We start from the raw sequence: 26992 nt of genomic DNA on the forward strand, positions 1-26992 counted from the left end.
TACGGCACCGCAGGAGGTTTGGTGGTGAGTTACCCTCTTAATCTGTGGGTCTATTGGGAGCCGGGGTGGAGGGTCGCCCGGGCTCTACTATGGGTGCTTTTCTGTCAGGTCTGCGGGGGTTTTTGGATGCGTGGGAGCACGGTGGGAGTGCTGGACCGTCGGGGTCTGGGCTGGATGGTCAGGTTAGGTCCGTGTGGGAGCACCCTGGGGGTGGCGCGGATTCCTTAGGTTCGGTTTCCCTTCCTGCGCCTGCCGTGGCGGTTTCGGGGGGGTACCGGGGCATAAGGCCCAGTGGACAGCCCCCGGGGCTGCGGTACTTGGCTCGGCGCCGGTTGTAGACGCGGCTTTGGGGGTAGCGGATGTGGCCCGTGGGGCAGCCTACATGTGTTGGTCGGGCCTGCTGGGGCTGCACTTGAAGCAGGAGATTAAAGAAAAGATCTGGAAAGGGAAATTCCTTGAGATTTTCTCCCTTCTGCCGCTGGAGGAGGCTCCTCCCCCTGCTGCAGAGGAGAAGGATAAGGAGAAGGAGAAGGAAAAAGAAGTTTCGGTACCGGCGGATTCCAAAGACCTTCGGTAATTGGATTCACGTTTTTTCTATCTTGGCTAGTGTGATAGGTGAAAAGTGCCCTGAAAAATGTTCGCCACTTTTTGCGTATCAGGATCTCATCTGGAGCGCGTGTCGGACGTATGGGGGTCTGGGCTGGTGGCGGTACGATGAGCAGTTCCGCCAACTATCGGTTGGGACCAAATGGACATTGGTCTGTGGCTGGCCGTTATGACTCGGCCGGCCACGCATCAAGGCGGTTTTTCGTCGTTTCTTTGGGGGGCCGGCTGGTCAGCGGCGGCCGGGGTGCTGTTACCAGTTTAATAACGGGCAGTGTAAGTGGGGGGCGTCCTGTCGGTTCAAGCATGAGTGCTCCGGCTGTTTCAAGCGGGCTAAGGGGGGCAAGCGCGCAGATGTGGGATCGAAGGACGAGGATGCCGGTGGACGTGGACGCGATGCGTCCGTGGCGAAGCCGGTATAGGGACCGGCGAGCTGCTGACATTTTGTTGCGGGGTTTTTCAGAGGGGTTTTGGATACCCTTTGTGGATGCCCCTAGTTCAGTTAATTTTCAGAATTTGCGCTCTGTTGCAGAATTTCCCGACGTTGTGAGGGACAAGTTACGTAAGGAGGTTGAGTTGGGGCGCATGGCGGGCCCTTTCGCCGTGCAGCCTTTGGCGAATTTGTGGGTGTTCCCAAAAAGGAACCTGGTAAGTTTCGTTTGATTCATCACTTATCATACCCCCGTGGTCATTTGGTCAATGACGGCATTTCGACCGAGATGGTTAGGGTTGTTTACGCGTCTTTTGATAAAGCGGTTAACATGGTTCCTGCGGCAGGTCGTGGCGCCCTATTGGCGAAGACGGATATTGAGGCGGCGTTTCGCCTTCTCCCAGTTCACCCGGCCTGCCATCACTTGTTGGGTTGTCAGTTCGAGGGTTGTTTTTATGTTGACATGTGCCTCCCGATGGGTTGTTCTATATCCTGCTTCTATTTTGAATGTTTTAGCACGTTTCTGGAATGGGTTGTTCGGGAGGAGGCGGGTTTGGCTTCTATCCTGCATTATCTGGACGATTACCTGTGTATGGGGTCTGGGGATTCTGGGGATTGTCTTCGTCTCCTGCGTACTGTGCAGGCTGTGATGCGTCGGTTTGGAGTTCCTCTTGCGGCCGATAAGACGGAAGGGCCGTCCACTTGTCTGAGTTTCCTTGGAATCGAGATCGATTCTGTGGCGATGGAGTGCCGCTTGCCTGTTGCTAAGCTGGTCAACTTGAAGGGTTTTGTGGCTAGGGTGCGGGGGATGAGCAAGGTTCAGCTTTGTCAGTTACAATCACTGTTGGGGAAGTTGAACTTCGCTTGTCGCATTTTGCTGATGGGTCGGGTTTTTAGCCGGCGGCTGGCTGCGGCGACGGCGGGTGTGGTCTGGCCCCGCCATTTTATTCAGCTCACTCGCCTGCTGCGGGACGACTTGGCTGTCTGGGGATCTTTTTTGGATACCTACAATGGTCGGTCGTATTGGCAGGCACCCGAAGTTTCTAATTCCCAGCTGCATCTTTACACGGATGCGGCGGGGTCGGTGGGTTTCGGGGCTATCCTGGGCACGCACTGGTGTGCTGAGGAATGGCCGGTCTCGTGGAGGGATTCAGGGCTCACCCGGAACCTGGCGTTCTTGGAGCTTTTTCCCATTTTGGTGGCGGTGGAAGTGTGGGGTGATGTTCTCCGTGATCGGCGGGTGTTGTTTCATTATGACAACCTGGGGGTTGTTCAGGCTATCAATACTTTGACGGCTTCATCTCCTCCTGTGGTTCGCCTTTTGCGTCGGCTGGTGTTGCGGTGTTTGGGTCTGAACGTGACCTGTAAGGCAGTGCATATACCCGGTGTAAAAAACGTGACGGCTGATGCTCTTTCTCGCTTTCAGTGGGCGGAGTTTTGAGCTACGGCACCGTACGCAGACGAAGAAGGGGTCCCGTGTCCAGTGGACCTGTAGGCCCTTGGGTTGAACGAGTGACGCAGTGGATTCGCGGTTCGGTTTCCAGGGCCACCTGGGGGAGGTATGGTAAGGTGTGGGACGAGTGGGTTGCTTTCCCTCCTGTGTCAGTGGGACTCGGCCGGGGTGTCTCCGTCGGCGGCTTCTGCTCGCCTGTCGGGTCTAAGTTTTTTGTGTAAATTGATGGGGCTTGCAGATTTTACTAAGGATTTCCTCGTTCGCCAGGGTTGTTACGAGGGGTACTCGGAGGCTGGTTTCGGCTGAGTTGCTGGTTCGGTTGTGTGCGGTGTTGGGTTCTGTTTGTGTTTCGGACTTTGAAGTCCTGTTGTTCAGGGCGGCTTTTAGCTTGGCATTTTTTGGGGCTATGCGGATAGGGGAGTTGGTTAGCCTTAGTAAGTGTGTGCCTGGGGGTGTTTTGGCGGAGGATGTGGAATTTGGGGCTGGTGGCCTGTGCTTTCGCATTCGGCGCTCGAAGACGGATGTGCTGGGAAGAGGGGCTTGCGTTCGGTTGGGCTCCCCTATTTGCCCGGTGTCGGCGGTTCGAGAGTTTCTATTGGTGCGCCCGGCGGCTGGGGGTCCGCTGCTGGTGCATCAGGACGGGTCATATTTATCGCATTTCCAATTTGTCGGCGTTTTTCGGAAGTCGCTGGCAGCCTTGGGTGTTCCTGCCGGGTCTTTTGGGGGCCATTCCTTTAGGATTGGTGCAGCCACGGAGGCTACCCGGGTGGGTTTGCCCGATTCCTCGGTGCAACGGATTGGGCGCTGGCGATCGTGACGTTTTAGGTCATATGTTCGTTTAGATATGACTGTTTAATATTCTCTGTTTCTTGTAGGTGTGGTTCTCCCTCAAGTCTGGCTCGTTGGGCATTCCTTCATCTTCTGGGCCAGGAGGCGGGCAGCGGTTCGCCCGAACGGGGAGCAGTTGGGGTTCTCCCCTCTTGAGGTTGAGGTGCGGTGGTTCGGGAAGCGGGGGATGCGGTGGGTTCATCTCCTTCCTGAACTGGTTCGGTTATCTAGGTTGTTGGGTCCCCCTTCGGTTCTGGTGCTTCACCTCGGGGGGAATGATCTTGGGGTAGTCTCTGGGGGATATGGTTCTTAGGGACCTCGCTAGGCTACTGGTCTTATTTCCTGATGTTCGGTTGGTATGGTCTGAGGTGGTTTCTCTGAATTTTTGGCGGGTGGCGACTAACCAGCGGGCCCTGGAGCGGTTGCGGGTTAAATTTAATCGTTGGATTTCCAAGTTTGTGGCTAGCGTTAATGGCGTGACGGTTCGGCATAGGGTATTTGAGAGGGATGCAGCTAATTTGTTTCGGAGCGATGGTGTTCATTTAAATGACATCGGTTTGGACATTTTTAATTTGGCTCTGCAGGAGGCTATAGGTCAGGCCATGGCGTGTGCTGGTGAGGGCCCCCGCTGATTTAAGGGGTTAAACAGCGGGGTTTGTGGCGGTTTGTGTGTCCTTGCCGGTCTGGTTTTGTTAAGTGATGGAGTTTGGATGCTGGTGTAATGGAAGGCTCAATCCTCCCCTAACCTCTGGTGTTTTATTGGACGTGCCCACCGAGCTTATGGTCGGCTGGTGGTTAGCATTAGTTGTGGGACAGCGGACGTTAGCTGTCAATTTTGTTTGGACGAGGGGGGAGGTGAGTACCTGTGGTCTGGATTGTGCAGTGTGGGAGGCCGGCAAGGACGAGGTTAATTCGGTTCCTGTGTTGGTTATGTTTGAATATGTTATGGTAATGTGTTATGTATATTTGTATTTATTAGTTTTATGGTGTATTCCTGTTTATTGGTTTATGGTGTTTTAGGCCAACACAGTGTTTTGTGGTTTTTGTAATAAAATTGTGCTGTGGCCTGCTTTATCCAATTTCAGTCTCCGTGTCGTTACTTGGTGGGTTTAAGTAGTAACGGGTTTGCGATGCACGGTACACACTACCTACATACATGTTGCGGAGGTACTTTGAAGAGGAGAGCAGAATGCAGAACAGTGGAGAAAGAGAAGCAGCAAAGAGGAGAGGCGAAGATGGGGAAGCAGTTGCGGAGCAAGGTAGAGACAGAGTGATAGAGGGAGTAAAAACTAATTTTGTTTCTGAAATAAAAGGCCCTCCAAATTTCATCCAAACTGGAGGGGCAAGAAATGAAATTCTGGACCAAAAACAAAACCAAAAATTTGTGCAAATGACACAAAAATTGGATGTCACGTCCCTGCAAAGGAATTTAGACAACAATAAGAGACTTAAAGATACTGTTCCACCCACTGTCCTGAATTTAACATTTTTATAACTAAATTCACAATTTTCTACTTCATTACTGTACCATTATTACTAATACCCAAGCCCTTATTTTTAACCATGTAAAATCACCTACCCATTTTTAAGGGAATGCATAATTATCATGTGACACAAAAGCAGGTGTAGATACATGACCACTTTGCCTGTAGTTCCCTGCACCTTCTCGCTCTAACTGAAACCTGGCTAACCTCTTGTAACACTGCCTCTCCCGCTGCTCTCTGCTATGGTGGCCTCTACCTCACTCACACTCCCAGATCTGATGACAGGAAGGGTGGTGGGGTAGGGTTTCTACTCTCCCCAGCTTGTACTTTTTAACATATTCCCTCTGCTCCATCACTCTCTTTCTCCACATTTGAAGTCCATGCTATCCGATTATTTAATGCTCTTCTTCTTTCCTCTTGTCCAACCACATGCTCCCTTGACCCGATCCCTTCCCATCTCACCCAGTCTCTTTCATCTACCCTTGTCTCTACTCTAACTCATATCTTCAACCTCTCCCTCACTACTGGATCTGTCCCATGGTCCGTCAAGCATGCTACCATTACTCTTGAAAAAGCCCTCCCTTGACCGGACTGATTTGTCCAATTGCAGTCCCATCTCTCTACTTCCCCTCACCTCTAAGCTTCTTGAAATAATTGTTTATACTGTGACACGCCTCCCTTTTCCTTGGGATTTTTGTCAAGGATCTTGGTTGTAACCACAGTCTTCTAGGGTAAATGAAGCCCAGGACACATCTAGCTCAGATACAATGTTTATTTTGGAGGAATAAACAGCAGCACAGAATAACAGTCTTTGCTTGAGCACTTGCGTAGGACAAAACAGCTCCAATCATTCACCTTTTAACGAGTCAAAAGTTACCATCAAAACAGCTTTTCAGAGAGAAACCACTCTTCAGTTCATCAGCTCTCCTAGCTGGCATAAAAATGGATTCCCCCTCTGTATCAGGCTCAATTCCTCTTACCCTCTGCCTGCTAATTAATCAACCACAGGTGAGCTGCTACTTTGTCCACACCTGTGGAGCTCCTGTCCAGAATGCAGGCTCTGGACTGGATCAATACAGCAATTAGTGCTGTTGGAGCACTGGCCCACCCTGCTCTTCCAGATGCTCCACCCCAGGGACCATTACCAAGTTTTGCAAACTGCCAGTAGTGCAGTTTGTAAACAAACAATATCTTTCCCTGGGACATATTTTAACCCCTTCGAGACAAAGGCTGATTTTACTTTTTGTACCCTTTGTGACAATGGCCTTTTTAACATTTCTGCGCTGCTTGTGTTTAGCTGTAATTTTCTTCTTTCCCGTTTACTGAACCCACACACATTAGATATTTTTTTTTTCAGGACAAGAAGGGCTTTCTTTAGATGACATTGTTTTGATTGTATCATATTATTTACTATTAAAAAAATTATAAAATATGGTGAAAAATGTAGAAAAAAATGACTGTTTCTAACTTTTAGTTGAAAAATCTTTTACTCATCTATAAAAGGTAATGAAAAAACCTGCTAAATAGATTCTACTATTTGTCCTGAGTTTAGAAATACCCAATGTTTTTATGTTTTTTTGCTTTTTTCTACCCATTATGGGGCAATAAGTACAGGTAGCGTTTTGCTATTTCAAAGCCATTTTTTCCAAATCTGGTAATTCTTCCCCCCATGTGCCATTTCGGGTATCTTTGAACCCGGCCAATGCAATTTACCCCATCAAGTCATATATTTTTGAAAACTAGACAGCCCAGGGTATTCCAAATGCTAGTATTTTAACTCTTTCCATGCACCATATCTACCACCAGTCTTTGTCAAACTTTATGGTAGTCATTTTTTTGCATTTGTTTTGTCATACACATTTTACTTCAGGTATGAATTAAAATGTTCTAGTTTATGTCACTATCAAAAAACAGCCCAATATGTGTTGAGCAACATCTCCTGAGCGCAGCGATACCCCACATGAATGATTTTGCCTGGCTGTTTGGGGGCAAAAGGGCCACACTTGGGGCATGCGCATTTTTCAATGTTGAACTTTGGCATTTGGGGATCCACTGCCCATGCCCTATTTGGTACATCTTTGAGCCGGGCCATTTCAGTGTGCCCAATAAACCCATATATTTTTGAAAACTAGACACCCCAGGGTATTTCAAATGCTAGTATTTTAACTCTTTCCATGCACCATATCTACCACCAGTCTTTGTCAAACTTTGTGGTAGTCATTTTTTTGCATTTGGTATTCCACACACATTTTAATTCAGGTATGAATTAAAATGTTCTCGTATATGTCACTATCACAAAACACCCCAATATGTGTTCAGCAACATCTCCTGAGTACAGCGATACCTCACATGAATGATTTTGCCTGACTGTTTTGGGGCAAAAGGGCCACATTTGGGGCATGCGCTTTTTTCAATGTTGAACTTTGGCATTTGGGATCCACTGCCCATGCCCTATTTGGTACATCTTTGAGCCAGGCCATTTCAGTGTGCCCAACAAAACCATATATTTTTCAAAACTAGACACCACAGGGTATTTTAAATGCTGGTATTTTAACTCTTTGCATGCACATATTTTACCACCAGCATTTTTTCAAAGTTTGCAGTAATATTTTTGTGTGTGTATTTTTCCCACACACACCTACTTTATGTATGAATTTACAGCTCCTGGTATATGCCGCTGTCACACGACACCCCATAATGTGTTCAGCAACATCTCCTGAGTGCAGTGATACCCCACATGCATGGGTGTGTCATTTTTTGGGGGAACTAAAAGGCCACATTTGGTACGTGTGCATTTTTCTAATTGGAAATTAGATGTGTGGCCATCCTTCCCCCCGTGTTAATTGGGACGTTGTTGAACCTGGTCCATTCAATTTACCCCATCAAATCATACATTTTTTAAAAGTAGACACCCCACGGGCATTTAATATGCCAGTATTTTAACTCTTTCCATGCGAGAATTGTTTTAAGCTAATATGCTAATTTTAGGACTTGCTCACAAAAATATATTTTTTATATATATATATATTTTTTTTTAATTTTTTTTTAAAAAAAATTTAACATTTTTTTTCAACTTGGAGGTTCCCCTGATAGTGACATCAGTGGGAAATGATTTTTACATTTTACTGTTTTTTTACTATTTTTTTCTAATTATTATTAATTTTATTTTATTTTTTAATTTATTTTTACTAATCACACTGTGATTAGAAAGCTGGGCTCCATTGACTTGCATGGTGAATGCAGTACCTGTATTCAACCTGCAAGTGGAGCCAAAGTTCTCTAGATGGTCTGGACTATCTAGCGAACTTTTAAAATTTGTGGTTCCTGTTACAGGACGGCGGCCATCTTCCTTGATGGCGAAGATTGCCGGCAGCTGCGGCTGTGACCGCTCTCCGGAGCGGTCACAGCCCATCAAAAGGTTAGTGTTTGGTGTCGCTGGATGCCTCCTGATCGAGGCATTCCAGCGACACCATTTAAGTTTAGGAGGCGATCGTCGATCGCCTCCTAAACGCTTTTAAAACGGGCGTCCGCCGCCATACAAAGTATGGCGGATGTTGACGCCCCGTGGAGGAGCCAGAGATGGCCCCTTTGTGCCGATCGCGGCGTTGCTGAATGCCTCGAGGTCGAGGCATTCAGCAACGCTTTTTGGGTGCAGAAAGCGATAGTAGATCGCTTTCTGCACCCGTTTAAAGACGTGCCGGTCCTGGCACGTCAATTGTCGTAAAGCACATGCTTTTCCGTGCCGTGCCAGGACCGGCAATTGTCATTAAGGGGTTAAAGCAGGCTACTATTGACCAAGGCTGGTCTAATATACCTGCCATCTACCACTTTACCACACCTTTTGTCACAATACCAATTAACAAAGTTTCTTGATTCCAACTCCCGACTTGACCCTCTTCAATCTGGTTTTCGCCCTTGTCACTCTACTGAGACTGCCCTTACTTAAATTACAAATGACCTACTCACTGCTAAAGTGTAAAGTAAGGGCCACTACTCCATGCTAATCCTACTGGACCTTTTTGCTGCTTTTGACACTGTGGACCACCCTCTTCTCCTTCAAACTCTTCTTGCTCTTGGTCTCCGTGACACTGTTCTCTCCTGGTTCACTTCCTACCTCTTTGATCCTACCTTCAGTGTCTCCAGTAACACTTCCCCTGGATGTCTGCATGTTTCCTGAAACTCAATCTCTCCAAAACCAAAATTCTCATCTTCCCTTCCTCCAATGCTAAGATTCCCCCAACAGTTTCCCTCCATGTTAATGGTGCTATCGTCTCCCCGTCTTCTCATGCCAGCTGTCTTGGTGTCACCCTTGACTCCGACCTTTCGTTCACCCCCTCAGTCCGTCTCTAAAAACTGCCATCTCCATCTTAAAAACATTGCCCGCATCCGTCCCTTCCTAACACAGCATGCCACTAACTCTTCCATGCCCTTATCATCTCCCGCCTTGGTAATTCTTTCTTAGCTGGTCTCCCTCTTTACCGTCTCACCCCTCTACAATCCACCATCACTTCACTAACACCTCTCCCCTCTGTCAGTCTCTTCACTGGCTGCGTGTGCACTTTAGGATTCATTTCAAAATCCTCGCTCTTACTTTCAAAGTCCTTCACAGCAGTTCCCCATCCTACATCTCCTCACTCATCTCTAAATACTCTCCTAACCGGTCTCTCCGCTCATCCAATGATCTCCTTCTATCCTCTCCTCTGATTTCTAGCTCTCATACATGCTTACAAGATTTCTCAAGGACTGCCCCTATCCTCTGGAATGCCCTTCCCCTGGTCTATCCGTCAAAAAATCCCTTAAAAAAATCCCTCACGACCCACTTCTTTAAGGGCGCTTACAACAACACCCCCCATATTCGTTTAACTCACCTTTCCTAGTCCCTCTCCTGCAATACTTTTACTAGTGTGGCTGCTCCATCCCTAACAACGGCACTTTTATCTATTGTGTAATACACGCTAAAGAACTGACGATAGGGAAATCAGAAATAGCTCTTCGTCTTTGAACTACCTCTAAAAATAAACAGGTGAAATTTTCTCTGATGAAAAAAGATCAGAAGGCTTTCAACGTGAGAAAATTCCTTTTTATACTCTGTGAAATATTTCTAAACAGGATAAACATCTCCTTGCCCCTCCTTAATTGAATTAAAAAGAAAAACAACCTGTTGTGTTATTTTGGACATCGTCCAGTCCTACATAACTCTGAAATTCCAAATCAAATCATTTGAAACATTCTTTCAGATACACAGGGGGTGTTCTCTGTGGCAAGTGATTGCCTGTTTTTTCCCTGGAGAAACACAAGGGGTAGAAAAGATTGCAACTGAAAACAAAAGCATTTAGAAAACAGGAAAGTGTTAGTGAGAAATACCCGATCTTCCTGTAAACTCACGTCATCGGATTCCCGGGAGACAAAGGTGCGTGAATATTTAGGATTTTAATAGGAGACCTCAAAACATTGTTTACAGAAACACAACAAAAAGTTATTGTTCCCCCAGCAGCAAATAAGCAAATAATAGAAACTCATATCAATATAATCAGGAAATGATGTTATGTCTAAATTAGCGACTGAAATTAAAGAAATACTCTTTGGTGGTGCTTTAAATTCTGGTTATCGTATCTTGGCTTCATGCACAAAAATTTATATAATCTGCCTTCTTTTCAATGGAGCAATAATGCTTTGTTTTTAAGGGGTACAAGAAATTACACAGATTTAATCTTTGGCGATTAAAACTGACGGTCAATGCACCGGGTTTTATGGGTAAAAGTAATGTATAGCCTATAGTATTACATAGAAACGTAGCAATTTTGATGGCAGATAAGAAGCATTCGGCCCATCTAGTCTGCCTATTATAAGAAGTATTAGTCGTGGTGCAATCACTATAGCAACCGATGAGACTTTCTTCCCAATGGCTTCTATTATACCAGAATTCTTCATCCATAACCCCAATGTGCTCAACAAGGTCAAAAGTTAATGGGTGCTACCTGAGTAAACGGTTTAATTATTTAAATTAGGTTTTCAACTGTTGAATGTTTTTTTTACACCATTTAAAAAAAACCCAATTTTTAGACGAGAGATAGGAAGAGAGAAAAAGATACTTAATCCTGTCATAGATTTCACCAGATTTTTTTTATATGGGATAGGGATGTGGCAAGAAAAAATTGGTTCTTGTGGATTTTTGCAATTTTCCTCTGGGAATATCATCTTGGGTTCAGGCTTTATATAGGAAAACTCAATACAGAAGCTTTAGTAAGTAAGCGTAAACTTATAATCGTGGAGACGTCCGTCTATAACTTCTTGCTATTTAAGTTGTATAATCAATGACATTTATCCAATGGGACTCATCTCTCTTGACATTTTATGTTTGTAGCCAAAGCAATTCGTGACGAAGACATAAGATATGCACTGATGTATTAAAAGTTACGTACAGAAAGAAGCTATTATTTCATGACAAAAGGAAGAGTATTTACGCAGCGAAGTCACAATGTAAAGAACGTTCTGAAGACGAGATTCCTTCTTCCTGTTTACATTTCCTGTCTGACATTTTTTTCCCTTTAAGGAAATGTATCATGAAAAGTAATTGATTAGATTTTTTACATGTTTTAAAGTGTCGCATGGTGCAGAAGTCACACAAATAAAAAAATGATCCAGGTTTATGATATTTAGAAGTTTGTAATGATTTGATTTTAGAGATTCACTCGCACATTTGTATAATCATAATGTATGGTTTCATTTTATGGAATTTTAGCATTTTTAAAGCATTCCAATTTTTTTTCACAGCCACTGTCACAATGATCTATGCAACATGACTTTTTTTATTGTAAAAACTGCAAAGGACAAAAGCTCACATGTGCTAAAGGGAATTGGGAATCCAGAACGAATCAATTGCAATTGTTTGGCAGTAAAAGAATTTCCAAAATCTATTGTGAACAATTTAACATACTTATCATCTTTCATCACAAAAACTGTTTTTAATTTTGTTCTGTACACTCCATTATCTGCAGTGTATGCAAAGCATTATGTAGATATTTGTGAAAATTACTTTTGTCCATTTCTAGAAGATTCAGTGCTTGCTTATCAAAACCTTGATTTTGAAGGCACTTGATGTTCTGGTCAGTTGAAATTACAACTCTGCAAACTTCTACTTTTGTGAATATAGCCCTAAAGCACTTAATGGCTTCAGTATGTAGTATTACATCTTAAGGATAATGTGCTACATGACCAATAAGACCAGGGGCGGGCTGGGCCGGGGGGCAATTGCCCCCCAGGCCGCCCGAAATATAATCTAAACGGCCGCTGGGTGCTGATGCCGCCGGCCGGCGCAACGTTAATACTTTTTTTTAAAAATTTAATATGGCAAGCCGGATCGGCTATTAAATGAAAAAAAAATAGTATTAAAGCAGCGCCGGCCGGTGGCATCAGCACCCAGCGGCCGTATGCGATGGGAGCAGCGTGAGGGGTGAAAGCTCCGCCCCCTCGCACTCACCTTTCACCCCTCACGCTGCTCCCATCACTATGCGGCCATCAGATTGTTGGAAATCGAATCTAAACGGCCGCTGCATGCTGATGCTGCCGGCCGGCGCTACTTTAATACTTTATTTATTTTTAATATGGCAAGCCGATCCGGCATATTAAATAAAATAAAAAAAAAGGATTAAAGTACCTCCGGCCGGTGGCATCAGCACCCAGCGGCCGTTTAGATAAGTTTTCCAGCAGTCTGATGGCCGCATAGTGATGGGAGCAGCGTGAGGGGTGAAAGGTGAGTGCGAGGGGGCGGAGCCACTTCACTTGACTTGCCCCCCAGGCCTTACGCTGCCAGCCCTCCCCTGAATAAGACATAATATCACTTCCTAAGCTCTCTGCATCAGTGGCAGCACAGGCGGTCAGGCTGTCATATGCAGGGCCGCCATGAGTTGGGTATGCCTGATATTGGTGTACAGGGCCCAGCCGGGTAGGGAGCCCGGCCTCCCTGCTCTCTCACCTCTCTCCATTGGCCCCCTTTCTTGGCTGAAGGGTTTCTGTGAGGTAGCGCCACAAGTGCATGGCACCCAGTAACTGAAGGGCTAAGTCTGAGGTTTGGTATATGATGCCATTTCCCAGGGCTCAGACATAGCAGATGAGAACCTTATGGGAGCAAAACAGCGGGCATGGGTACACTTTCCTGAACCAACAAAGGTTAGTGTGTGTAAGTATGTTACTGTATGTGTGTTAGTATGTGTGTTTGTAAATAAGGATGTCAGTCTGTGTAAGTATGTTATTGTATGTATGTTAGTATATGTGTGTAAGTACGTTAGTGTGTAGCCATGTGGAAGATTCATGCAGCAGTCTGACCCCAGGACCTGATTTGAACAGCAGACCAGGGTTACAGTGCTAGATACCTCTCCTTTGGTTATTGTGTGATAATAATCCATTGATTGTTATTAGACTCGTGAAGTTAGATATGTAAGTATTTGAATTTTAACAAAAGTTGCCAATTTTGTCAATTCGTACAAATCTCCAAAAACAAGGAGGGACCCCCAGTGAAAAAAACCCAAACAAAAACAATGTAAAAGATTTGTTTAAATGTCATCGTTTCTTTAACTCACATTCTCCCTCACTCTCTCTCATACTGTTTCTGAATGTCTCTCTACCTTCTCCGCTAACCACTTCCGTGTCCTTGTCTCCTTGTCGCACAGCTGTGTTCTTCTTTCTTCTTCCACTGCTCTTTGTGTCTTCTTTTTTTGTCTGCTTCTCCTCAGACTCTAGTTCAGGAGTGTCCAAGTTTTTTCTGCAGTGGGCCACTTCATCAGAATTGTATACGTGCGAGGGCCGCACTCATTTTTCACTGAGAGAAAATATGGCCTTTAATAAGATATGCAGATTAAAATAAAGTAAATGACACAAAACCTTTACTTTTCCTCTCATTGATTTCTGGGATTTCCGGGCCTACAAATTCAGGATTCTGGATAAGTAAAAATGAAATAGTTCTATTTATTTTAGGGATGCACTAAAATGAAAATTCTGGACCAAAACCGAAAATTCAGGGTTCACTTAGCCGAAACTGAAAGTGACCCCCCCACACACTTTTAATAAAACTAAGTTACACACCAAAATTGAACAAAAAAATTATATATTATGATTGTTAACAGCAAACACACTCTTTTTATACCCAGGCAACCAGTAAATGCTGGAACCTAGGCATGATGGGACTGTGATTGCTGTTAGCAGATTGCTGTTAGTCCCAAGTCAGCCAATACGTGCGGGTACAGAGTGGCTGTAAGTGCAGACCCCATACTGCTGGCAGCATCAATACACAAGGTACGCAGCTAGCCAGGTTTCAGCATGTACTGGCTGACTTGGCATGATAGGAGTGTGATTGCTAACAGCAAACAAATTCTTTTTATACCCAGGCAACCAGTAAATGCTGGAACCTAGGCATGATGGGACTGTGATTGCTGTTAGCTGTTAGCAATCACACTCCTATCATCCCAAGTCAGCCAATACGTGCTGGTACAGGGTGGCTGTAAGTGCAGACCCCATACTGCTGGCAGCATCAATACACAAGGGGGGCAGCTAGCCAGGTTTCAGCATGTACTGGCTGACTTGGCATGATAGGAGTGTGATTTCTAACAGCAATCACAGTCCCATCATGCCTAGGTTCCAGCATCCATGCTATCACACACACAAAAATTCATTCATTCACAGATTCATTCCCTCAATCAGACATACTCATTCACACAACCTCCCCCACCCCCTTACCTACTACAGCTCTCGATGTCGCTCACAGACTTCAGCAGGGGGCGCGGCCTCCCTCGTTCTCCCCACAGAGAAAGCAGGACTGGAGCAGAGAATAGACCCTCCCACAAGTAAGCAGCAGGGCTCTTGTGATCCTGGCTGCCGATCTCACGCGGGCCGCACCTCGAGGTTCCGCGGGCCGCATGTTGGACGCCCCTGCTCTAGTTATACAACCGTTTGGCCACCAGTATAAAGCAAGTCTTGCGTGATCATGTCATCACACAAAACTTCCAAAGTGGAGAGAATGAATGGCGGTTCCCGAGGAACTGTCAGGATGTAGTGTGCACGTGTGCAAACACCGCTGCTTTATTTTGGACGTTCCATGCAGTCACGATAGGTTTTTGGGCACAAATGGTGGTCTGTGAAAAGAGTAGAGGAGAAGAGAAAGGACCAATATCCTATTCTGGGCCTAGTGGTGCGAGCTATGGAGGCCCACAACCCAGCACTTTTAGACATACTCTGATGATCAAGAGTGGGACAGATTTTTTATTGCAGATGGTCTCCTTTATTGAGCAATCCAGTACCCTGATCATCTTTGAAGAAAACTTGTGTTGCCTTATAAGTCTAGAGGAATGGTCATAAGGGATTTTGGTAATCAACATGGTGAATAAGATGTCGATAAAATGATAGGCTCATGCGAGACCATTTTTATTGGCCTAGAATGTGAGTGTTTGTAAAACTACAATAGAAGACACTGCCAACCAGTGGAGCTCAGGACCATCTTAGAAGCTCAGGACCAATGGACCTGATGTGTGTAGATTTGTATAGAACAAGGCTACAAAGGTGCTGGATGCATTTTAGTCATCACTGACCACTATACCTGGCATGCTCAAACATATTCTACAAAGAAAAAGAAAGCAACCACAATTGCCACGGTGTTGTAGAACAAATACTTCACCCATTACAGACTTCCCAATTGGCTGCGTTCCGACAATCTCTTCAAAATATGTGACTTTGGGACTTTAAGCATTCCACTCACATGTACTTTGATTGAATAAAACTCTTAAAAATGCATGATTCTTTGTGACAATTAACGGCGAGCCGAGCCACGCAAGAAAGGAAGAAAATATCTGCTTCAATGCAACAAATTCACATCTCCCTGGCTGCCGCTAACAGCATTATTTCAGAATATCCCTCCGGTACCATAAACCAGAGGTAATGGAAACCGTGTAAGCAGCATATACATATAACAATAAACATAATTAATACTAACATGAAACAGATGGAATGAGGTAGAGAATCGCATTCCATCGGTTTCGGGGGTGCTACTTATACCTTTCTAAATGATTTCCTTTTTCAGGAATTCTGTTTTGGTTATAGACAGTACACAAATGCCATCGCTCTATATACTTGGTTAGCAGACTAGAAGGGCCGATTGGTTTTTATCTGCCATGAATATCTATGTTTCTATGTTAGTCTGTTGTCTGTTTGTGTAATGTATGTTCGATATTTGTGTAAAACACAAATCTCCAATTTCTCAAACACTGTAGAGAATCAATTTTGTATTCTCACCTATTACTATGGTATCTGCTGGTACCCCATAAATACAAAGTAATTATAATAATAATGGTATCCAAAGCCTAAGACATCCTAAAAAACAACTGGCCAAGAGGGAGCAGGCACACGGAGGGTCATTGTTTTTCTTATTTATATTTTCTTTTCTGCCAATAAAACCTTTAATCAGTATTGTATGACAACATATAGGAATTTGATTTCATATCAAAGGTTCCCATAATTGTAAACCCTTCCTCGAATTCAGGTTACAATTTAGAATATCTTTATCTCCTGGTTTTTAGGACTATTATTAGAACCATTGGGATTCATTGGGATTCGCTTTAGTTTAGGCGATTGCTGGATTCTTGGTAGCGGCTTGTTAATCAGCAGCAGGTACACATACCCCTTAGACCTGGGGTCCTCAAACTACGGCCCGCGGGCCACATGAGGCCCGCGAAGCGCATTTACCCGGCCCGCCGGGTGTTTTTGCCTCAGGACATCCTTGTGTTCCGAAAGATGCTTTCGGAACACAAGGATGTCTCTGTGAAGTCCCTGCGGCACGCGTTTACTTTAAAAACGCGGGGACCGCCGGGAGCAGGCGCACGCAGCGACGTCACTGACGTCCCATGCGTGCACCCATGGCAACCGAGCGCGGAGGAACGGAGAAGCGGAGAAGAAGAGAAGCGAAGAAGCAAGGACGCGCACTGGAGGTAAGTGTTTACCAGCGGCGCGTCCCTTCGGTGTTCTGACCACCGATCCTCCGGTCCTGCTATGGCCGCTCCGGTGGTCGGAACACTGAAATGGGGCAGTACACAGGCATACAGCCTCCAGCCATACTGTATGGCTGGAGGCTGTATGCCTGTGGGGGAACATACTGCCAGCCCCTATAGTCCGGCCCTCCAACGGTCTGAGGGACCGTGAACTGGCCCCCTGTTTAAAAAGTTTGAGGACCCCTGCCTTAGACACTTGAATTATGAAGTAATGTCTCCCTCTAGTGGCTATATTTGTGTGCTCCATTGTTTCCTTTAATAAATATGATTACAATAAAGGGAGACTATAACTTCAAAAATAACAATAAACATTATTAATACTAACATGAACACAAATAGTATTCCTGCAGGGGAATAACATACTTAATTGGTACATAAATCAAGAATTTGCATATTAATATTGTTATCATTAATGTAACAAAGTATAGAAATGGAACTGTAACACGCAATTGTTGAATCTAGATTAATATAATACAATTAAAAGTATGTTATGCTGCGTGTAAGAGGATACTCGATGTAGAGCGTCAAAAGGTATGAAAAAACTGTACAGGCCAATACATAAGGTAAAGAGATGCCCTGCTCCCAAGCTTACCCTCTACAGGGGATGGGGTGTAGAGAAACCTAAGGAAGAGATATAGGGGGAGATGGTGTTATAGGTGAATGTAGTTGTATTGGTGGGATATATACTCTAACTCACTGGTGTAATTACCGCAGCCATAGCTGTGATGGGGGCCCCGTGCAACCCCTGCGACCCCTTGTTCCTGTCTCCTCATAACAATTCGCAATTGTTTTGAAAGAGTCCTTCCGACATGGACCGCACTGATCCAGGTCTGAAGGACCACTTCTAAACTATTTTTCCTTTTACTTGGACCCTGGTTCTTGGTGGCTAAGGGCCTAGTCAAGAGTCTGAAACTGACCCTACAGGCTGAGGTCTTTTTCTGTCTCTATACAAATGTTACTTTTTACAATGAAGCCTCGCTAGCGGTTTTGCACATAGACTGTTTCAGATGGAAACGTTGCTAAAGGCAGAGATCTCCATGATTATTCTTCCTCAGCAAGTTATTATTCACTTATTGATGCTGCTTATTGCTGATAATACAGTAGGCTTACAGTTAACATACATACATACAATCTATAGGTTACAGCCAGGGGCGTAACTAGAAACCACAGGGCCCTGGTATAAAGATTGCCCCTGGGCCCCCCCAACTTCACCAAACAACATGCTTCACAGTACCAGCTTTGCCTCAAATAGCTTGCCAGTGCCATCTCTGCCTCCGACAGCTTGTCATGTCAGATGATCTCTACACTCTCTATGCTGCTAGCTGCAGATATTACTCACATATAGCGGATAAGTGGCCCCTAGAGTGGCAGGCCCAGTCACAGTTGTGACCCCTGCGACCATCGTTATTACGCCCTGCCTGATGGACAGTGACCTTTTCTGACCTTGGGCAGCAGATCATCTGCCCCTCTTCTGTGCCTTTGCTCAATGGTCCATTCACACTATGAAGTGCTGTGCCAGGATGCATTACATTACATTTATTTATATGGCATCAGCAGATTTTGTAGCGATGTTACAATCATTGGCATAATTCACAATAACAAACTGGTACAAAAGGAGAAGAGGGCCCTGCTCTTGTGAGCTTACAATCTAGTCGGTGGTTGATGGAGAAGTCAAACAGTAGGAGAGGACGGCTTGGATAGGGATGAGTTGATAAGGTCTGGATTATCTGTTGAAGTTGTTGATCGTTCAGATGGCTTGATTATAATGCCGGCTGGGAGTGTTAGGAAGGACGTTTTTACGTTTCTCGAAAAAGGTGGGTTTTCAGAGAGCTATTGAAAGCAGCCCACAAGGGAGAAAGTCTAATGGTCTGAAGGGACGGGGAAGCGAATTCCACAGGGGTGCAGCGCGGGTAAAATCCTGAATGCGGGAGCAGGAAGAGGTAATGATGGCAGAAGAGAGACGCAGATCATGAGAGGAATGAAGAGGGAGGTTAGGTGCATATCGCAGAAGATGACGCCATATCTGGATTAACTCTTCATCTTTTCTTTCTGTGTAAACTGTTATATACTACTTTTCATGTCCTTTTACCCAATGTACAGAGCTGCGGAAGATGATAGTGCCATATAATAAATACTATCCAGGCGCTCAGCAGTGAGGATGGCAGCCGCAGAGGGGGTGGCTGGTAAATACGGCACTGATGGTAGAACTATATATATATATATATATACACACACATGATACATGATGGTCCTTCTACCAGTGTTGCTCCCTTGCGTTCTTGATCCACCCCTATCATCCCGTCTAAATACCCCTTAGTCCTCCTCCTTCTTCTCTGTCCATGAAACATGGATCCTGCGGTACTTTCACAGAGAAATGCAGGAGATAAAGCACGAGACGCCCGCGTTCAAAGAGATCAAACAGAAACCTCATGATAACTCTGTCCGCTTACAGCAGTGCGAATAACACGCTGGGTTCCGGGGATGTTTAAGTTGAACTAAATAACTGAAAGATCTGGTTTATGTCCAGCATACTGTGCTGTCATATCGCCTCATCAGCCGTGGCCGCTTCGTGGGATGTGCGCGGTTACTCGGAGCAGGGCATTCCTTTCTCTCGCAGTCGCTGCAGATCATTTTCTTATCTTCATTCTACCTTCAGAGTTTTGATAACGAAAGAAAAAAAGATGCATTCCAGAAAGGGTTTCATATTCATATATATATATATATATATATATATATATATATATATATATATACAGTGTGTATATATATACCGTATTGGCTCGAATATATGCCGCACTCCCCCCCCCCCTTTAAGTCTTTAAAGTGGGGGTGCGGCCTATATTCGGGGTCTAGGGTTAGGATACAGATCCCCCGCAGCGGTGCAGGGGACCTGCGTCCTACTCTCCGATACGCTCAGACAGCCTCCTCTGCCAGCACTTCCCACGGGGGGAGTCCCGGCAAGGGAGATTGTTAAAGCGCATCGTGCATACGTGCCGGCAGCGGAGGTTCTTTACGCGCATCGCTGCTGCCGGTGACCGTCCGCACGATGCGTTTTACCTCTGCCCCCAAGACTTACCAGAGCAGACTCCCGGGTGTCTTGCGGGGCAGGCGGGGGACATCTACGCAATACGCGTATACAACTTCCGGTGCCGGCACTCAGCGTGGCAGCATATCTCGGGGGGACGACAGTGGCAGCATATCTCGGGGGGGGGGACAGTGGCAGCATATCTCAGGGGGGGAGGACAGTGGCAGCATATCTCAGGGGGGGAGGACAGTGCCAGCATATCACGGGGGGGGGCAGAGTGGCAGCATATCTCGGGGGGGGACAGAGTGGCAGCATATCTCGGGGGGGGGGAGGACAGAGTGGCAGCATATCTCGGGGGGGGACAGAGTGGCAGCATATCTCGGGGGGGGGAGGACAGAGTGGCAGCATATCTCGGGGGGGGGACAGTGGCAGCATATCTCAGGGGGGGAGGACAGTGGCAGCATATCTCAGGGGGGGAGGACAGTGCCAGCATATCACGGGGGGGGGCAGAGTGGCAGCATATCTCGGGGGGGGGACAGAGTGGCAGCATATCTCGGGGGGGGGGGGACAGAGTGGCAGCATATCTCGGGGGGGGGGCAGAGTGGCAGCATGTCTATTAAAAAAACTTTTTGGGTGCGGCCTATATACGGGGGCGGCCTATATCCGAGCCAATACGGTATATATATATATACAGTGTGTATACATATATATATATACGTCAAATGAAAGACGCAATATCGCTAAATCATATTCACATACATATACGCTAGAAAGTGCTGTGACTATACATATGGGTACAGCGTATCATTTATTCAGGGCGCCCAAGTGTTACAATCCAGTAGGTCGCAATGATTTCACGCTCAGAGGATTCTTTAACATGTTAAGTGGCCCAGAGATCGCCTACAGAGACCGGCTTCTATGTTTAACGCGTGACAGGGGATCGAGGCAGGTAAATACTAATTGTCAAAAAATATTGTTTTTATTACTGGAAAGATACAATCTTCGAATTTAAAATAAATCTCACGAAAGAAAGAGGCAGAGGACCGGCGGCGGTGGTTCTGTCGGAATTCCCTCCGCAGGCAGCCCTCACGGCTCAGCCCTTTGCCCCCCGCAGGCACAGGGGCGATGACGTCACGGCGCCGTGCGTGCTCCCAGAGCTGGTGCAGACTGCCGGCTGGGGGCAGAGAGTCCTAGAGGGCAATGGAGCTAGGAAATCAGCGGGGCAGCGGTCGGTGAGGCGGCCTCTGGAACCCCCCGCAGTATGGGCTTCGGTGTCGCCGCCGGTGTGCTTGTATTGGGAGTTGTTCTCTCCAGCAGCCGCCTGCAGACCCGGGCAGGTAAGGAGTTTGTGTGCAGCCCCTACTCACTCCCAGCAAGGGGCAAGTGCTGTCTCTCCCGGACGGGCAGCTCCGCCCTCACCTTACCCCGTATAACAGGCTTCGTACTGCAACGTGTGCCCTCTGATCACCCTGCTGGGGGAATGTGATTTAACGGAGTGCGGGAAGCTCCGGGTTACGGGAGGGGGGTGGGGGTAACTAATACATCGGGGTTATGTATGAAGACTGGTGCAGTCACCATGACAACCAACACGACGCTCTTGGTTGCTCCGATTTGCACCAGAATGTGTCTATTTAATATATTTTGGGTGCTACTGCTGTCCTGCCAGCTGTGTCCCTCCGCTTACATGAGAACGATAACTCCCATCACTCCCAGGACCTGCTCATTCCCCCTGAGCTAATGCCGCATTCACCTGCATGCAGTTATGTTCAGTATTAGGCGCAGTATGGCTAAATCTGCCACGCAAGTTTATTTCATGATTTCAAAATAATTTTAATACATAATTCTGAAAAATTCCAATAAATAAATAAACTTTGAAATTGTTACCCCTTCTGTAACTAGAAAAAGGACAACAAACCCGTAGGAGAGGTTATAGTTATACCGAAATTCGGTTATATAAAAGAATAATAATGTCTTGTAAATAAAGAAATCTTGCGTTTATTTTAAAGGTGAAGTGACTTTTTTTTTACCACGTAACTTTGAGTGATTTTAGGTAATTTTGTTTCTTTAACTCTACGCTGCCTGCTGTTATTGCGCTTTGCACTTTACAGCCGTCCGCAAAACATAAAAAAAGACGGCTGTGCGAATTTAGGAAACAGATGTCGCTAAAACCAACAGCTGATGCCCCTTTACTATCCATAAATATACAGAGAGGGTTTAGTTCTTCCTCCCCATCCACACAAAAACAACTTAACCCTTTCTGCACTGGGTATGACTGCTAGGTTGTCTGTATGAGGTCGCCTGCAGGTATTAGAATGATTGAAGGTGTGTGTTAAGGGTATGGTATTAACCCCTTCATGACAAAGCCCATACATGTACGGGCTGACAATGCAGTGTCATTAATGGGTGTGGGGAGAATCTGACGGGATTGATGAGCGAGCGGGTATAGTATCGTGGCGGAGAGGGGAGGTATGGATTGCGGAGTAATATTATCCACAGAGTGAGTGGGCAAAGTCTGCTTTTTTGAGGAATTTCAACTTCGTTTATATTTTACTAGCAAAATGTATAACAAACTTCGAGATACTGATTGTGTCGTTAGTTGAAGCTTTTTGCTCAGTTAGTGGGTAATGAGCCCCTGCAATGCCTTTGTTGCAGTTTCACGAAGTTTAGTGCAGCGCATTCTTCATAATTATTGATATATTGTTGATATATGGAAATGCTCGTTTGTTGGGCTACTAGTACTTCATAAACATGCCAATAGCAATTGTCTTGGGAAGGAAAACCACCACTAGTAAATGATTCCCTAAATGGTGCCATTCCACATAGAGATAGGTGCCCCGACGAGTACAAGCCAGAGATGAGCCCCCCCCCGTTGCCTGGATCTCGGAGCTGGAGCACGAGCCCTTAGGAAATATAATTCATCCAAACCTTCATTGACTCGCTCTTCTTACATCTCCATCAACAAGCCGATCTGCTGCTTTATTAATTCCTCTGAAAAACATAATAAAAAAAAAAAACAACACAAAAACAAAGCTTTTCTCTATCCATGGCAAAGGTGATCTATTCACTATAGTTGGAGAGTTTGTAAGAAAGTTGTGGTTTCTACTGCAGAAAGAGCTCGGTTGGCTCCATATAATATGTATTTCAGTCAATGAGATTTCTTCGGTCCTGACGCACATCTGACATCCCGCTGATCCCTGGAGAGAGTCCATCCACATATTTCCACTTATAAAATCCTCTTCCCTGCCCCCTCTCGATTTACCCCACTCTGCCCTCTTTTTCCCAATATTTTCTCTCCCTGTTTGTTTTTCTGTTTGTTTTTCTGGTATTCGCTGGGAATGCGCTGAATTCATGCTTTTTGTGTATTGATGTGCTAAAGACTGGGCATAGAAGCACTGCCTTGGTATTCGCCATTCATGGCTGGCTTTTTGATTGTTGGAGAGATCCTGAATATTCTGCTAGTCACAGTAATCCTTGCCCTCTCTCGTGGTAGAAGGGCTTGTTTTGGAGCGAGTTTGAGCATGCGGTGCCTGGAATTCCGGAATACTTGTGGATATGATCTGTTTGCTTTACTACTCTTTGATTTTGCAGGAGTTCAGGAAGTCTCATTAACTACATTTTATTCTCTAGTATTAAAAAGCCTTGCAAAAATTTTACAGAAACTGATTGTAAACAATAGAATGAACGTCAGGAAAATACAATATGTCTTTCATCCAGGATAAAGGTGCTGTTCCACCTAGGCTCCTGAATTTAACAGTTTTATAACTAATGGTTACATTAGAAACATCGTTCCCAGCATCATTTAATGCACAATCTCTTCCTAAAAAGTATTCTTTTTTTTCTCATTCATCGTTTTGGCCAGAAATTCTTAATTGCCCTGTGGCACAAAGCAGGCACTGATTAAAACTTTGTGTTTGATGTTATTACTGAAATTAATAAAACAGTAGAGATGTTAGATTCGATTAGATTTGGGTTTTTTTGTCTGTGGAGCAGAACCTATATCATGCCACTTCTTCTAACTATAAAGCAGACATTCAAGAGCCCGTATATAGGAATTAGAATCCTTAATCACTAGAGCACAAAGAATTGCCCTATGTTACAGCTAGCATTTATTTTATCCTAGCTACAGTGGGTTCTGCATTTGCCCCAACAGTCACCGCAATAGGGTGTATTTCCCAGCTGACCCAGCCAGTTTCCCAGTTATCATGAGTGCATCTTCTGGTGTCCAGAGCCCACATGTTCACTACGCAGAACCCTGTGACATAATTCATTCACTCACATAATGTGGGCAGCGTGAGATACTTCATCGTTTCACCTGTATTTTGTAGGCAGATTTGTGACATTATTGAGCGTGATACTCATCTTCGTGATGATATGTATGTGTCAACATATATAGGATGTTACAATCTTATACATATTTAGAATCAAATCAAAAGTCCACAAAATGAAACAATGTAGGGAAAATATATGAATCTGTTGTGCCAGCTATAGTCGACCACTACATAGCTGCTTTAATAAAAGTGTATTGTCCCAACCACATGCAGTCTACAATAAAATTGCTTGTATTGCCTCATGTATTATTTGAACCAAATTCCAGAAGTCCATCCTCTGGGTTACTTGTCCAACACCTCATGGATGTTTAACGCCAGTCATCCTCAGGAGCGTTCACGGGCATGGTGTTAGTGTGCATTTACGAGTTGCCCATGTGCAGGTTCTGTAAAAGCTTTCTTTAGGCCGACGGCATCAGGAGTATTTTATTTTACGACATAGAATAAACCGTACGGTATATCCCAATTGTTGTGTGTCACACCTGCAAGGTTGCCTGTTGCCAAAATATATATCAGACATTGACTGTTCTTCAGACGTACCTACCCCAGTCTCTTCTCATTATAAACAAGATGCCATAACCAGTAAGCCAATGGAGAAATCTTCTCATTCTCCACGATTTGTCCCAGTGCTGATGCTCTAATCTCATTTATGAAGAATTCCACTAACATTCTTTGATGCTGAAATATCCCACAAAGTAGAAAATAATATGCCGGCTGGCTGAAGCACAGCTTTGATGTCTGTATTGTAATTTGAAAGTACTTCAGACGCATAAAACCAAAGGAATGCGTTCGAGTGTCTACCTGCCAAACGGCCACATTTTCAAGAAATGTGCTGAAATTACAACCTAACCTCGCCTTGTGTTTAATTAAATGTTACCTTAAGTAACACTTTTGGAATTGTATACATCGCAGGTTGACAAATTTGATTTAAAAATGTAGGAACCAGTTTTTTCGTGTGTTACTAACGTGCATACTACCAGACTTACAGTAACATACGCGCAGACACATATTAGCACACATACTAACATATTTACACACGCAGTAACTTACTCGTATACACACACAACATATTTACAGAAATTAATAACATACTTACAGACACCTCTTCCACTGCCTGCACACTGCTTGCCTCTGAACACTGGGAAATGACATCATCTTGTTGAGCTCTGACACAGTCAGTGTGCTAGGGCAGAGGGAGTGCGGCCAGCAGTATGTGCTATGCTGGGAAGGTGTTGGGGGTGCTGGGCACGAGCCTCCCGATTATTCACTGAGCATCCAACAAATAATATTATGAAGTGTTACATTTGATTTTTTTTTTTTGCCTCCGTAGCCATGTTTTACATGTAAGAGCTTTGCGTCATGGTTCTGGAATGCACAGCGTTTAGCTTTTGATGCATTCGTTTTCAGTCAATGAATATTGCTTCCCGGGTGTTCGGCTCGGATGACATTTTGGGGCCTTTTTTTTTATTCGGAATGACATTCGGGGGCCTTCCCAAAGGAGGAGATCCCTGACACCTTCTGGGCTCATTTCATTATAGAATGTTTTTTTTTAAAAAAAAGGTTTCCCCAGAATAAAAATGTTCAAAGAGGTGAAGTAGTAGTAGTAGTAGGGAACTGGGCCTGGGCAGGCAGACACTGGCAGATGATAGGCACATGCAGACCCGTTTAGCAGGACTGAATTTCATCAATATTATATATAATGCATATTATATTGTCACCAATATTTATCAATAAAGACTAATAGATGATATCATAGAAAGATGATACACATTAACTCGTCCACAAATTACAGGTTTGGCTGGTAGTATAAGTGGCCAGCTGTCCCAATCAACTAAACTCTACTCAGAAACAGGGGAAATGTCTGCTGCAGTCGCTGTAATACAGGAATCACTTCTCCAATCCACCCGCAACAGGACATTTTCTGCAGTAAAATAAGCTATTCATTAACGTGCAGTATTGTATATGAGTAATGAGCATCAATCTCAGCCTCTGCTAACCTTACTGTCACTGTGTCACACTCCAACTCCCATCAGTCTGTAACTGCAGCTACTGATGAGTTAAAATAGTGTCAGCACACTTATATATCTAATTCTTGGCCCCTCCCCTGTAAATACTGATTGGCCAGAGTGGAAAAAAAAGGAAAAACTCCCACAGCCGTTTCCATCAATGAGACCACCACCCGTTGTTTTGGCTTCTGCTTCTCAGTCATTGATCTGAACCCTCCTACACACACAGTCTTTACCTCATCAACGAGCGCCAAAACAGCTAGTAATGGCACCACAATGGCTTGTTATGGCGGCGGCTACACGTGGAGGCGAATGGCTGACGAATTTTCAGAACTTCTGTAGTTCGCACAAGTCTATTCTGGAATGTACATATTCTTTGGTACATAGCATTTAATAATGTGTAACATACCTATTATGCTCCAAGTTATGTTGATTTATTTGTTTACAGTTCTTTATATATAATTTTTTTTTCTTTTTTTCAGCCTCGTTTTATGGCGAAAGCTATATTGAACAAAAAATAGAGGAATCCTTCACCACGTTTTCACTTCAGCTTCGTTTTAGAACAAGCAAGCCAAATGGATTACTGTTCCTTGCAGCTGGTAAAAATGACTACAGCTTGGTTCAGCTACATTCGGGACGTATTCAGGTAAATTATTAATTAAATTGCATTTCCCAAGAAAACTTGCATTTCACACTTTTTTTTTTTATTATATATAACACATAATGATTGCATTCCCAACTCAACCACGCATAACAAAGAGACAGTCCATGATGAAGGGAACACAAAAAGATTGTCATATGCCTGC

The 26992-nt window shown here is 44.9% G+C and overlaps 1 protein-coding gene across 1 annotated transcript in view; it reads left to right on the top strand.

The window, feature by feature from the left end:
- Positions 1-714: 714 nt before the first annotated feature.
- Positions 715-26992, top strand: part of LOC149278789 (chondroitin sulfate proteoglycan 4-like) — a 38547-nt gene continuing 12269 nt past the window's right edge. Inside the window, exons 1-3 of the mRNA XM_089501720.1 lie at positions 715-1251; positions 2064-2397; positions 26669-26832. Of these exons, the coding sequence (XP_089357846.1) occupies positions 715-1251; positions 2064-2397; positions 26669-26832 (1035 nt within the window). The remainder of the gene's footprint in view (positions 1252-2063; positions 2398-26668; positions 26833-26992) is intronic.

The sequence above is a fragment of the Sceloporus occidentalis genome, unplaced genomic scaffold, assembly GCF_023333645.1.
Source record: "Sceloporus occidentalis isolate IW3139 unplaced genomic scaffold, rSceOcc1.0.p SCAF_180, whole genome shotgun sequence".
NCBI classification, from domain to species: domain Eukaryota; kingdom Metazoa; phylum Chordata; class Lepidosauria; order Squamata; family Phrynosomatidae; genus Sceloporus; species Sceloporus occidentalis.